The 15,285-nt window shown below is 40.7% G+C and overlaps 1 protein-coding gene across 2 annotated transcripts in view; it reads right to left on the bottom strand.

Annotated features, from left to right (window-relative positions):
• Positions 1–15,285, bottom strand: part of FRMD7 (FERM domain containing 7) — a 51,759-nt gene that overhangs the window by 3,198 nt on the left and 33,276 nt on the right. For both annotated transcript variants that reach the window (XM_007992715.3, XM_007992716.3), the window contains exons 5-11: positions 14,216–14,313; positions 6,135–6,249; positions 5,796–5,943; positions 4,712–4,807; positions 2,580–2,743; positions 557–625; positions 365–440 (exon numbers count right to left, since the gene is read on the bottom strand). In XM_007992715.3, the coding sequence (XP_007990906.3) occupies positions 365–440; positions 557–625; positions 2,580–2,743; positions 4,712–4,807; positions 5,796–5,943; positions 6,135–6,249; positions 14,216–14,313 (766 nt within the window). The remainder of the gene's footprint in view (positions 1–364; positions 441–556; positions 626–2,579; positions 2,744–4,711; positions 4,808–5,795; positions 5,944–6,134; positions 6,250–14,215; positions 14,314–15,285) is intronic.

Below are 15,285 nucleotides of genomic sequence, written 5' to 3'. Positions count from 1 at the left end.
AGACCTTATACCTTCCTCTACACCTTAAGATTTTCATAGGTAAAAAGATGGAGCTTTCAGTTTTGAAAATTCAAAGCCATAGAATTCATTTGGATCTGCATTTTGCAAGATGTTAGCAACACAGGTTGCAATTTGAAGATGTGCCAGAACGCTCAGTCTATAAGGTACACACCAGTGGTAGTTTACTAAATGGTCTTCTATTGGCAGGAAAGACTGAGCTGACAGACCTCCCCAGGAAGCTAACCTACTCGAACAGAGTAACCCTTTTACACACTGGGATTCTGACAGAATCAATCCTTGGAAGCATTTGAAATTTGCACAAATTACATTTATCTAAAGAAGTAGAAATTTTCAGAAACCTTACTTGTTTTGACACATCAGAGAGGAGGTCTGGTGAGGACCTGCACTGTCGTTCATGGTACTGAGATGGGTAATGTTTCCTGAAATCCCCAAGCAGAGAAGTCATTGAAATAACCTTCATGTGAATACCAGGATACATAGAAATCTCCAAATTCAACATAAAATCAACACGAGCAAGAGAAACAAAATGATGTACCTTTCAAATGGCAAGCTCTTCAGCCTCCCTTTTCTCCCATATTCCAAAAGTTGCCTTTGGGTTCTTCCACTATCATAAGGAACAATAAAAATCCTTAGTTCTAGCCATAAACCAATAGGGTACCAAAACTTGAAAGCCTCATTTATTGTTGAAATCAAAAGACTAGATGAATGACATATGTCATGAATCTTTGACTATCACAATGATAATACCCACTTATTCAAGGACCAGGCAGAGAACAACCTCAACTACTCAGAACGCAGGTATTTTTTAAAGGCCTCTGAACAGGGTTATGTAACAGCTAAAAATTGTGGGCTTTACAAATAATATACCTGGTCTGGGCACGGTGGCTCACACCTTAATCCCAGCACTTTGGGAGTCTGAGGCAGGAGGATGACTTGAGCCCAGGAGTTTGAGACCAGCCTGGGCAACATAGTGAGACCTCATCTCTACAAAAATAATAAAAATTACCTGCGCATGGTAGTGCATGCCTGTAGTCCCAACCACTTGGGAGGCTGAGGTGGGAGGATTGCTTGAGCCCAGGAGGTCGAGGCTGCAGTGAGCAGAGATCATGCCACTGCACTCCAGCCTGAGCAACACAGTGAGACCCTGTCTCAAATAATAATAATAACAACAATATATTTTCCTTTAAAGCCTTTTCCTGTACCACCAAATCAGAGTCAACTGACTGATTTTCCATACTACTTTGAATGAGGTTACTTATCTGGTTTCCCAGTCCACAGCAGAAGAAAAGCAGCTAACTAAACAGTAGAAGAGGATTGTTCTAGTCAGGCATACACTAGCAAAGAAAGTCAGATCACGGCCGGGAGAAACATAAAAATAAAAATAAAAAAATCACAAGAATTGGCCAAGCGCCATGGCTCACGCCTGTAATCCAAGCACTTTGGGAGGCTGAGGCAGGTGGATTACAAGGTCAGGGGTTCAAGACCAGCCTGGCCAAGATGGTGAAACCCTGTCTCTACCAAAAGTACAAAAATTAGCCAGCTGTGGTGGCCCGCGCCTGTAATCCCAGCTACTTGGAAGGCTGAGGCAGAGAATTGCTTGAACCCAGGAGGCGGAGGTTGCAGTGAACCAAGATCGCGCCATTGCACTCCAGCCTGGGCAACAAAGCGAGACTCCATTTCAAAAAAAAAAAAAAAAAAAAAATCGCAAGAATAATAAAGCCTAAAAAGTCTGGACCATTTATCACTAAGTACAGGACCTTGACATGCCTCTCCTGCCCTGAGGCCATCATTGCACTACAGCTGCCTGCAAAAGATAATACCTGATGTTTATAATAACTCAGGTCATTAAGAAAAGGGCAAAATATGCTCAGTATCATCTGTTTAAGAAGGCAGAGATTTGTAGAATACAGGTTGGAAAGATTCAATCAGAAATATGTAAGTTTCATAGATCTTAATTTTTACTGGGGTAGGATACCACTCTTTGAAAAAAAAATCCTTTATGGGGAAGCTTTTAATCAGAATTTAGTACCTTAGCTAAAAGTTTTGAAAACTTCCTCCAGTGGATTCCTAGGCTGATGTATTCAAGCAAAGACAAGATCTTAACCCAACCTTGCTTTGATTCCTCCAAAGTATGACCTGTAGTGAGGAGCCTCTAGTGGCATATTGTTCAATTTTCTAAATCTCTTATCCCCTCCAGTGCTTTCTCACACTAGCTTTTACAACCCAAAGGATGTTGAGCTTTTCTTTCCATGGTTTGCATATAAGTTAAATATAAAAGAAACAGTGGGTTTATAGAACATGTATTCTCAAACTGCACACATCCACCCATCCTTGCTGAGACTCGGATCCTACCCCTTAGGTAAGGTGTCCCCCTCTTCCTGCCTCCTAGTTAGGAATCATTGACTTAATGTGTCACACAGAGAATGAGTAGGAAACGGTGTGATCCTTGATGTGACTGAAATGGATTCTCTGTTGCTTCTAGAATGTGAACTCCTCCTAAACCTCCCGTGTTATTGAAAAGAAGCAGTGTAGTTTGCCTATGTGCATTGTTTAATTACCTATAGCGGAAACTGGAACCCTTGCTGCAGAGTAGGGTTTTGGGCTTTGATTTGGGCTCTTCCAAAAGCCTAAAGAAAGCATGGTACTCCACACAAGTCTTCCAGAAAGCCTTGCAGGCATCTCGGCTGGCCATGGTGAACTCCAAGGTATCCTTGCACAACACCTGTATAACCCAATTTCCATCAAGTAAAACATCCTTCAAGAATATCAAAGACCTTCAAATCCCAATGCCTTCCAAACTATTGCTCCATTGGCCCATGCAGCTTCTGATTTTCCACTTGGCTCCCTGTAAGTTTCACACCTACTGAAACCTAATGATTGGCAACCTTTCGAGGAACAGACAGGGCCACTGCTCACAAACAGAGCCTTCTCTAAGAAGTAAATCTTGCTTTGCACACTCCCCTCACCTTAAATACCTTTTTAACTCACTCTTCTCTGCCAGAAACATTTTTATAAAGTTGTAAATTAGATTAAAATGATGTCAAAGGGTGTATCTTTCCAAGGTCAGGAGAAGTTATAAATGACCAACAGGAAACAGGAGGGAGGAGAAGATTTCCTTATAGATGGAAGGGTTTATAAGATGATTACATGTACGTAAGTCTGTTGTTTCCTTGAGGCAAGGTGTCTGTTGCCCAGGCTGAAGTGCAGTGGCATGATCATCACTCACTATAACCTTGAACTCCTGGACTCAAGCAATCTTCCTGACTCAGCCTCCTGAATAGCTAGAACTACAGGCATGTGCCACCATACCTGGCTAATTTCTTTGTATTTTTATTGTTGTTGTTGAGATGGGGTCTTGCTATGTTGCCCAGGTTGGTCTCAAACTCTTAAACTCAAGTGATCCTTTCACCTCAGCCTCTTAAAGCACTGGGATTATGAATGAGAGCCACCACACTCAGTCCATGAGTCTTTTTAGTGTAACAGTTAGAAAAACTTTTTCCTCTATAGGCTATCTTGTACAATGCTCTATATTGCTCATCTAGCATATTCTAATCTTGGCTTTCCAGACCTAAAGTTCAAGTTTGCCCCATCTCCTGACTATATGTACCCATCACATGGCATGTTTGCAGCCCTGTTTTCAGCAGCCGCATCAACCCACTGCACTGACCCCACTTCTCTCATTCCTTTCTAGGTTCCTGCATGTAGCCTCTGGGGCTCTCCATGAGCTTCACACTGAGTCCAGTTACTTGAACTGCTCAATGAACACTTTTCTATAGGGTCAAGATGCAGAGAATAAAATCCAAACTGCTGGATCTTCAGTAGGTGAAAAATTAGTTGATACACATTTTTTATTTTCCTTATGGTCATAAAAAAATTCCTTTCTAGACTAAGTGGCTCATGCCTGTAACGTCAGCACTTTGGGAGGTAAGAGGATCACTTGAGGCCAGGAGTTCGAGGCCAGCCTGGGCAACATAGTGAGACCTTGTTTCTACAAAAATGTTTTAAAAATTAGCAAAGTGTGGTGGTGCATGCCTGTAGTCCTAGCTACTCAAAAGACTGAGGCGTGAGGATCACTTAAGTCCAGGAGGTTGAGGCTGCTCTGAGCTATATGTCACCACTCCACTGCAGTCTGGGCAACAGTGAGACCCTCTCTCTAGAATAAAAGAAGAAGAAGAAGATCATTTCTGGCACCTTTGTCTCACCCTTTACTATGTAACCTTGCCCAATAATTGTTTATTTTGCTTACGTGTATACCTGACTCCCACATCCTGCTTGTTTTTGGCATATACTAGGTGTTCAGTAATTTTTGCTTAAGGAAGGTAATTAAAGATACTTTATAAAATGGAACAGATAACATCAAATCAATTTGTTCTTAGTCCTAGATCTGGTCACTCCCATTTGACTCTTCAAATCCCTAAAAAATAGTTTCCAGGGAGACTTGCCTTTCAGCCCAGTTGCCCCATTTTCCTATCACTTTGTTAATTCTAAACTGCCAACCAGATTTCTTCGTGTTTTACCTTTATTAAAAAATGATTAAAACTCTGGTTGATTTCATTAAAGGCAAAATAAAAGACATATAATCACTCAGGGCCAATCAGCTTTCACCATTTACATTCAAACGATTTGCAGAAACAACCAAAAAATTTCCCAGTGAACAGAAAGTAAACGAATTTATTAGGAAGCTACTTACCAATATATTGGCATGAAGTTTGATGAGAAAATGCTTTCTCTTAAAACTCAACTTGCGGATTTTAGCCCAGTTAAAAGTATTGATCTTTGTATTTCCCTACAATAAAAAATGTGGCAGATTTCAGAATGTATTAACACAAGTTGGTTTGTAAGACAGTACAAACCTGATAGAAAATGCACTTCATAAAAGGGACCACCCTTGACCCATCTCTTCAACAGACTGATCCTGCTGCACTGGGTAGGAGCTGTGGTCAAAGAAGGCATTTCAGGTGGGACACAAGGATGCTCTGGAATGCAAGCAAGAAGGGGTATGCCTAGGGAAGGTTTCTCGCCAGCACAGGGAGATCACAAGAGGAAAGGATTACTACAATAGCTTCTCTAATCTCACCCCTTTCCCATGTTTCCCGATTCATCTGCTAAAAACAATGTCTTCTTTCTCCTGACAGGAGCTCCAACACCTTCAATAGCTCCTCACTGCCCACATCACATCTTGGCCATATCTTGCTGCCTCATTCTATATTGAATATATAACCTTTGTTTCCACTAATTCCAAAACACCCTTTCATCCAACTCTATACCTCTCTCCTGCAGTCTCCTCATTTTCCTTGCCCACAATGCCTTCCACATAGTCAAGCCTTCTTGCCAGCTCTGACAGACCCTTCTCTAGGCTATTCTGTTTAATTACAGCAGCCTACACCCATTTCCAACTCCTCTAAACTCCCTTGGCTTTCTGGTCAGCCCAACCAGCTTTGTTTTTGCTTATCTGTTGTTTGTTAAACAGGTAATCTATTCACGTGGTCTGAAAATCAGAGGTATACAAAAAGATATATACAGAAAGAAGTCTCACTCCCACCACTGTCACCCCTATTTCTGTCCCCATCTATCCATTCCCTACAGTTAACTACGTTTATTAGTTTGTCATGTATACTTTTCATGCAACTACAAGTAAATATGATTGACCATTTCCCTTTCTGGCTGGTGATAATACTGAGGGGTGAGATCACCTTGGGAATGGACACCCAAATTTGAGCCAAGATAACCACCCGTCACTAAAGCCAAAGGGCTTGAAAGGAAAGAGATTTTACCCGTAACACCAGTACTCCCATGTGAGCAACAGCCAGGTGAATCTGCATCCCTTCACCATCACTGGCGGGGTGAGGCCTGATGCCATACATATCCAGCTTTCTTGCTATGTCCAGTAGCAGAATGTCAGATTCCGCTGGGCTCCTGCCACTGAAAAGGGAAAGAATTTATGAGCCTAATAAATGCCACAAGAATGACATTTCCACTCTGAGAGCTCCGTGAGCAGCTCAGCATTTCACGGAGCCTGAAACTTCTCAGGTTTAAGGGCTTGCTCTTAAGAGTCCATCCCCAGCTTTAGTGTTCTCTACTGGGGGAAGCAGGTGCCAGTTGAAAGTACTTACATGTGCTTCTGATGAAAGTGCATGATCTTCCTCTCTAAACAGTCTTGGTTTGGTAAGTACCGAGTTTGTGCCAGATGCTTCCTATCTGTTTCTTCATGAAAGTCTCCAAGTTCTGCTGCATGACAGGAAAAATACATTTTTCACATTACCTCTGAGGAACTTAGCAATGGAGCATCCAGTATACCCTTGTCCTCCATCAAACAGCCCTTTATTTGCAGCCAGTGCAGTCCAAAGCCTCCAACCCCATGCTTTATGTATATTTATGTTTCTATAGGGGTGTGTGTGTTTGGGGGTTCTACTGACTCTTTTTCTGTTTGGAAGCATTGCAGTCTTAGTACAGGAAGTCACAGACCAAGTATAGATCTTAAGGACTCCAAGATCACAGTTGAACATTTTGTTAGATTTTTCTTCTACCATATTGTATATATGATCTCTCTTACTTTCAATCAGCCACTAGTATAGGTGGAACTATGTCCCTACCCTCTGCCAAGTTCATACGTTGGAGTCCTAATTCCAGTAGCAGAGAATGTGACTATATTTGGAGATAGAGTTTTTAGGAGGTGATTGAGGTAAAATGACTCCATTAAGGCAAGCCTTCAACCAATCTGATTGGTATCCTTATAAGAAGAAGAAATTTGGGCACACAGAGAGACACCAGGGATGTGAGTACACAGAAAAAAGACCAAGCGATAACACAACAAGAAGGCAGCCATCTGCTAGCCAAGGAGAAAGGCCTCAGAAAAAAACAAACCTGCTGACAGCTTATCTTGGACGTGAAGCCTCCAGAATTGTGGAACATATATTTCTGGCATTTAAGCCATCCAGTCTCTGGTATTTTGTTATGGCAGCCCTAGAAAACTAATACAGTCATCCAACCCCACTCCATCCTGATCATATATTATCAAGAAAGAGGAATATAAATGCCAACTACATTGCAAGCCAATTCATCACTCTGTACATTGGGAGTCTAGTAAATCCCCAGCTATCTGAAATCCCCAACAGATGAATCATTCTGAAAATCATTCTGGCTTTTCCAAATAGCTACCAGTTTATCCATGATCATAATTTGCTCTTTTCTAGATGCCTCCACTTTATTTTTATAAAACATCTATTATAGCACTATGTTTACAAAGGCATTTAGGACTATGTGCCCTTAACCTAAATTGCCTCAGATTGTTTTGATTTTTGGATTCTTTTTTCTTCTTTATAATTTGTGTGCCTTTTTCCTCTCTGTCGGATTTATATGAATCACTTCCTGGTCACTGACTTCCCCTGAAGTCAAACTTTAGAATACTTTGTTCTCAAGTGAGACATGTAATCTAACATAAAATGGGAAAGCAAATATCCAAACCTGTTAGCATTCTATATACTGTAAGAGTAAATAGATGTTCCATGGAATCCTATGGTGCTCTTCTATTGAATAAGATACATGGACAATAGTATACCTATTTTGAGTGCTGGAGGGCTGTTTTTTTTTTTTTTCTCTTCTTTCTTGGTTTTCCATTTGTGTTTTAGACAGGTGGGTGTATATCTGTATCTCAAAAATCACAATATAATGAAAATCTCCATATAGTAAACATTTTTAAAAAGACCAAAGAAATGGCTCATTAATTTATTAATTTAGTTTTACCAATACTGATAAATGTACAAATCACATTAAAATCCAATAAGGCTCTGATGGTTCCACTGATTAATTCTATCAAATATTCAAAGAAGAAATAAATACCAATTCTTCACAAACTCTTCCAGAAAATAGAGGAGTAGACACTTAGCAACACATTCTATGAGGTCAATATTACCTTGATACCAAAACAGGACAAAAACATCTTGAGAAATGAAGACAACAGGTCAACATTCCTCATGAATACAGAGGCAAAAATTCTGAACAAAATACTAGTAACCTGAATTCAGCAGCATATGAAAAATATTACACACAATGAGTCGAATTTATCTCAGGACTGCAAGGTCAGTTTGACATATGAAAACCAATGACTATAATACACTATGATAATAGAATAAAGGACAAAAATAACCCACACATTATCTTCTCAAGAGATGGAGAAAAAGCATTGCACAAAGTCTAATACCCACTCACAATCAACAAAACAAAACAAAACACTTGACAAACAAGGAATATACCAAATGGTGAGAAGCTAAATGCTTTCACTTAAGATCAGAAATAAGGTAAAGATATCAAGTGCCTGCCACATCTATTCAACATTGTACCGATAGTTCTAGTCAGTGCAATCAGGCAAGAAGAAGAAACATAAAGAATTTGCACTGAAAAGAAGGTGGTAGAACTGTCTTTACTTGCAGTCAACATGATCCTGCATGTAGAAAATCCCAAGGCTGAGCGTGGTGGCTCATGCCTGTAATCCCAGCACTTAGGGAGGCCAAGGCAGGAGGATCGCTTGAGCCCAGGAGTTCAAGACCAGCTGTGGAAACATGGCAAGACCCCATCTCTACAAAAACACGTAAAAATTAGCTGGGTGTGGTGGCATGTGCCTGTGGTCCCAGGTCCCAGCTACTTGGGAGGCTGAGGTGGGAGCATTGCTTGAGCCCAGGAATTCAAGGCTACAGTGAGCCATGGCCATGCCACTGCACTCCAGGTTGGGTGAATGAGTGAGGCTCTGTCTCAAAAAAAAAAAAAAAAAGAAAAAAAAAAAAAGGAAAAAAGGAAAAAAAGGAAAGAAAAAAATCCCAAGGAACCTATGAAAAACTACTAGAACTAATACATGAGTTCAGCAAGGTAGCATGAGATAGAAGATCAATATAGAAAAAGTAATTGTATTTATATATACTAGCAATGAATAATCTAAAAATGATATTTTTATAAAGTTCCATTTACAATAGCATCAAAAAAGAATAAAATAATGAGGAATGAATTTAATAAAAGAAGTGTAAGGCTTACACACTGAAAACTGCAAAATGCTGCCAAGGGAAATTTTTTAAAGATCTATATAAATGAAGAGATAGTTCATGGTCACAGACAAGAAGATTCAATATTGTTATGGTGGCAAGTTTTCCAAAAAATGATCTATAAATTCAATGCAATCCCCATCAAAATCCCAGCAGGCTTTTAAAAATAGAAATTGACAAATGACTTTAAAATTTACATGGAAATGCACAGATCTCAGAATAACCAACCTATTTTGAAAAAGAAGAACAAAGTTGGGCAATGTGTACACCTCCTTATTTCAAAGCTTACCCCAAAGCTACAGTAATTAAGACAGTGTGGTAATGGCATAAGAATAGAAATATAGATCAATGAAACATAACTGAGAGCACAGAAGTAATTCCTTACATTTATGGTCAATTGGTTTTTGACAAATGTGCCAAGACAATTCAATGAAGAAAAATAATATTCTTTTCAACAAATGTTGCTGGGACAAATGGACATCCACGCACAAAAATATGAAATTGGACCCCTACCTCACACTATACAAAAAATTAACTCAAAGTGGATCATAGATCTAACTATAAGAGGTAAATTTGTAAAAGTTCTAGGAGAAAATCTTTTTGACCTTAAGTTAGGCAAAGAGTTCTTAGATACAGCACCAAAAGAATGATCCACTAAAAATACACAGAAAGTGAAATTCCATCAAATTTTAAAACTGTTGTACTTCAAAGGATATCCTTACAAAATGAAAAGCCAAGCCACATATTAAAAGAGAAACTTGCAAATTGTGTATCTTATAAAGGACTTTTAATCAGAATTTATAAAACCCTCTTAAAACTCAATAATAACATAAAAACTCATTTAAAAATGGGCAAAAGATTTGACTAGGCATTTTACCAAAGAAAACATTGGAATAAGCACATGAAACTGTGCTCAACATCATTAGTCATTAGGAAAATGCTAATTAAAATTGCAGTGAGATACTTCATACCCATTAAAATGGTCATAATCAAAAAGATATACAATACCAAGTGTTAGTGAAGGTGTGAGGAAATCAGAAACCCTGTACGTTTCTAAACAGTTTGGCAGTTTCTGAAAATGTTCAATATAAATATATCATAAGACCCAGCAATTACACTCCTTGGAATGTACCCAAAAGAAATGAAGACTTGTATCCACAAGAACACTTGTGTGCCAATGCTTATAGCGTTATTCATAATAGCTAAACTGGAAAAGAATCCAAATGTCCACGACCAGGTTAATAGATAAACAAACTGTGGCTCGGCGCAGTGGCTCACTCCTGTAATCCCAGCACTTTGGGAGGCTGAAGTGGGTGGATCATGAGGTCAGGAGTTCGAGAGCAGCCTGACCAACATGGTGAAACCCTGTCTCCACTAAAAATACAAAAATTAGCCAGGCGTAGTGGTGCCTGCCTGTAATCCCAGCTACTCAGGAGGCTGAGGCAGGAGAATTGCTTGAACCCAGGAGGTGGAAGTTGCATGAGCCAAGATCGCACCACTGCACTGCAGCCTGGGCGACAGAGTGAGACTCCGTCTAAAAAAAAAAAAAAAAAAAAGCGGGGGGTAAATCTATAAATGGAATACTACTCAGCCTACTTAGCAAAAGAAAGGAACAAACTGCTGCAACTCATGTTGGAGTATGCATTAATTTAAAAATCATTATTTTGAGTGAAAAAAGTCAAATGCAAAATACTCATATTTTATCATTTCATTTACACGAAATGTCCAGGAAAGGCAAATCTATAGAAACAGAAAGCAAATTAGTGTTTGCTTGGGGCTGAGCGTGGGAACAGGGCGTGACTGCAAGTAGGGATGGATGAGAGATGTCTTTTGGTGTGATGGAAATGTTTTAAAAGTGGATTGCGGTAATGATTGCACAACTTTGTAAATTTGCTAAAAATCATTGGGTTGTGCATTTAAAATGGGTGAATTTTATGATGTGTAAATTATACCTCAATAGAGCTGTTTTTTTAAAAAAATAAATCACATGCACAAACATACACACACACCCCAATTTTCCAGTTTATTAACCACAAATCCCATGTTGACCCTAAGAAAAACAAAAGCACATAAGACTGTGCTTATTTTTCTCTCCATACAAGACTATAGCAACCTAAGAACACAATTATGATATACGAATGAGTAAATATCTCCAGTAACAGAAGGTGACAAATGTTATAAGCACCTTCACTGTTACCATGCTGGTCCAAACTACCATGGTCTCGCTCTCCCGTAATACCCTTTTATCTAGTCTCCCCACTTCCACCATTTCCTCTTGAGGTCTGTTTTCACCACAGCAGCCAACATGACCCTGTCAAAACCTAATTCAGATTATTTCACTCCTCTGCTTAAATTGCTTCAATGGCTTTTCTGCTCATTTAGAGTTATGCTGTAGGTCTTTAATACTTTTTGTTTTAAAAAGAGATGGCCAGTTGGATGTGCACTCCTGGCCTCAAGCGATCCTCCCACCTCAGTCTCCCAAAGTGCTGGGATTACAGGCAGGAGCCACCACACCTGACCCTTTAATATGCTTTTAAGGCCCTCATATTTATTCTCTTCCTCTCTTACTGAGCTCCAGCCAGCCACAAAAGCCTTTCTGATGTTTCTTGAACACCCCAGTCATGCTCTCACCTCAGGCCCTTTGCACTGGATGTTCTCTTTGCCAGGATTCTCTTTCACATGATTTTATTGCATAGCTTACCCTCCCACCTTCTTCAAGTCTTTGTTTAGCTGTCATCTTCCCAGTAAGCCTACCCTGTCCACCTTATTTAAATATTTATGCTGGCTGGGCACTGTGACTTACGCCTGTAATCCCAGCACTTTGGAAGGCCAACGCGGGAGGATCACTTGAGGTCAGGAGTTCAAGACCAGCCTGGTCAACATGGTGAAACCCTGTCCCTACTAAAAATACAAAAATTAGCCGGGTGTGGTGGCATGTGCCTGTAATCCCAGCTACTCGGGAGGTTGAGGCAGGAGAATCACTTGAACCTGGGAGGTGGAGGTTGCAGTGGGCCGAGTACAGCCTGGCCGATAGAGTGAGACCCCATCTCATAAAATAAATATTTACGCCAATGTTAACTCTTGTCCATAAAAGAAGAATAAAATTTAAAAATATAAATATTCAGTATCTGCCCGCAGAATTCCTCCATCTCCCTCTTACGCTTCATTTTTCTCCATTGCTCTTATCACATGCTGCCACGTATTATATAATTTATTTACTTATTTTGGTCATTGTCTGATTCTACCCCACTGCCAAAATGTGAACTCCACAAGGGCAAGGACTTTTGTCTGTTTAGTTTATTGCCGTGTTCCCAGTGCCTATAATAGTATCTGGCATGTGGTAGGTACATGATACAATTTTCTTGAATTAACGACCAAGAAGAGTTACTGAGGGAGTTCATAAAAGAGGGACGCTTCATTTGAAATGCACAACTTGTGTTTGGGAGGGAGTGTCTGGCTAGAGTAGGAGGTGTGTAAGTGAAACCAAAGGAGACGAGAAAGTTGGAATGTGGAGGTTCTTGAATGCTTAAAATATAGCGGGTATCCAACAAATATTAGATGAATGGAAAATTAGACAAATCTAGTTGTGTTCTGCATACCACGTTAGAGTTTGGTGAAATAGCTTCACTGGGATCAATTGCGAAGAACTACCTAGTTGGAACTTTAGCTTTTTTCCATGGAAAGAGTTTCTACTGACAAACAATATCCTCTAGAAAAGCTCAAGTGCTCTGTGCTATGCCTGAAATGGCCACTAGGGAATGCTCAAATCCTTAAGGCAGAACTGTTAAGCATGAAATTGGGCTCCCCCGTTAGAGACTGCTTGGGAGCCCCAATCCTCTGACTGCTGCCTCAACAGGCAGCTAGTGGAGAAGGATGTCTTCTAGCACTGTTTCCTCTACCTGCTCTACCCTGTACTCCCACCCCAGTGCCAAAGTACAATACTGGACATGACGGTTAGTGTCCTCGGCATTCAAGACCCTTCAAAATGGTGCATTTTCCATCACCTCTTCTAAACAGACCCTGTGTTTGGGCTATACTGGGTCATTTTTCATCCTCTATATATGCCACTTCTTGTCCAACCACCATTTTTGTTTTCATGCTGTTTCCTTTACTGACCAGTACGTATCCAATTCCTATGTATCCCTTTAAGGCCCAGCACAAAAGCTACCTTCTCCAACAGCCTTCCATGATTACCATTTCTCTTACTGCCCCCTGCCTTTCTGAGATCTTAGAGCTCTCATTGCTTGTCCCTGTCAGGAGTCACTTGGTAAACACTTATTCAGACACTGTCCCTATCTAAGCACTGCATTCTGGGGCTCTGGGGTGAAATTAGAAATCTGCCATTTCTGGACTATCAGAAAGGTAAGGTACAGAGGTCAAAAATGAACTTAAGATACAAAAAATGAAATTTTGATCCTGCAGGACTAGTAAGAAACAGCCTATTCTTTGGAGGCCTCTCTAGAAGGGAGAAAACATCCAGCTGGCTTTAGAAAAGATACTATCTCCAGCTGCCTACACCCTGCCCTTGGGGCTGTAGGAGCAGCCTGGCCTGCCAGGCATCACCCCCCTCCCTGGAAGGCCCCTGCTATTCTCCAGACCACCTTCTACCTACCTTCGTTATTCAGCCTAGTCCAGCTACTTGTTGGTTGTTAGGATATGGGGAATGCTAATAAATGCCTGGGGCTTTTTTCCCTTTTAGCCTCTCCCTGCCTGCTGTACTCTGTGCTTTGTTCTCTGAAATCATGATAAAGAGCAACAGGGAAATCACAACAAACGTGACAATGTGCCACAGAGAGCATGTATCAGAGAAGTATCCTGGGGCAAGCAGAGGGAGTGGGGACCTGTCTGGCAAAGCCCATGCCCAGATTAGCCCAAACCAGCTCCTGGACAGCAATCCCAGAGACGGTAGGAGGGTAAGGTTGGACTGGGGTAGAAGAAAATCAGCATTTACATTTAATCCACAGAACCAAAGGTATTCTTGTCACTATTTTAAAGACAAGGAAACTCAGGCTCAGGCTATGCTGTTTCTCTGTATCTTATCCAGGCTTTCTCTCCTCTGTAAACCCTAACACAGTGATGGGCATGTGTGGGGAGCTCAGCTCCTGTGCTTGGTTCTCTACCTGGCTGATAGGTCCCAAAGCAGACAGACATTTGCTACTTACATTGTAAGATGTGAGATACCATCAATGCTGTACAGTTGTCACTGCATGGAAGCCTTCCTAGAGCCAAATCCTTCTTTATTTGAAGAGTAAAAAGATACCTGCAAAGAAATTGGGAAGAATCTCTTGAGAAAGAAACAGGAATAAGAAAGAAGCATTTTCTTTCTCCCAGATCCAAGATGATTCAAGAAAGGAATGGTGCCCCCAGTCAGTCAGATGCCTTTTTTGGGGTGGTGAGTAATGCATAGGCTTTGCTTCAGCCCCAGACCAGACCTGGACCACAACTTGGCTGATCGAACACTTTGGCAGGCCTCACAGCCATTAGGAATCACCCTGGCCAAATCCTCCCGCCAACTTGAGGAAGTTGGCCAATCATCCTCTGGTGGTTTCTGCCACGTAGCAAAGCCACATTCCCAGCTAGAGAGAATAGGAGATCCAGCAAGAACAAATGCACTCAGGAGGCCAGTAGTGTACAGTTTACAAAACGCTATCAAGTACGCACTACCATAACAACTTAGGTTGGTGGAGCAAGAAATGATCACCCCAGTTTACAATTATAGAAAGAGAGGGGCTAGGTGATGTTGACAAGGTCATATCATCCAAGGATAGTGAATCTGTGGCTAGAACTTAGGTCTGCCCCTGAATTCGGGCTGCCTCCTATCCAAAAGACTGTGTTTCAGAAATGAAGAACTTGGGGCTATGCTTCTGCCTGTTATTCCTTTTGCCTGGACCACCTTCTCTGTATCACCAGTGCCCAACACATAATTTTACAGAGTCAGTATAATTAATGTTTGCTGAAAAGAACTAAACCAAACTGCCCTTTTTCCCACCAAAAGCTCATCAGGGACCTGTGAAATGCAGCTTGGTATCTAGGGCTCTGCTAAACAGATAACATTTATTGCACACTTACAAAAAAGTCATTCTCAAAGGAGAATCAAATTTTGGAAAGAAATGTGTATAATAAAGGCTACCTACCACTAATTACCTTCTTACATGGTCCAAGATTGGTTCCAATATTTTATGTATGTATGTATGTATGTATTTATTTATTTATTTATTTATTTATTGAGACA

The sequence above is a fragment of the Chlorocebus sabaeus genome, chromosome X (assembly GCF_047675955.1).
Source record: "Chlorocebus sabaeus isolate Y175 chromosome X, mChlSab1.0.hap1, whole genome shotgun sequence".
NCBI classification, from domain to species: Eukaryota; Metazoa; Chordata; class Mammalia; order Primates; family Cercopithecidae; genus Chlorocebus; species Chlorocebus sabaeus.
This window is presented reverse-complemented; position numbering and strand designations above follow the sequence as displayed.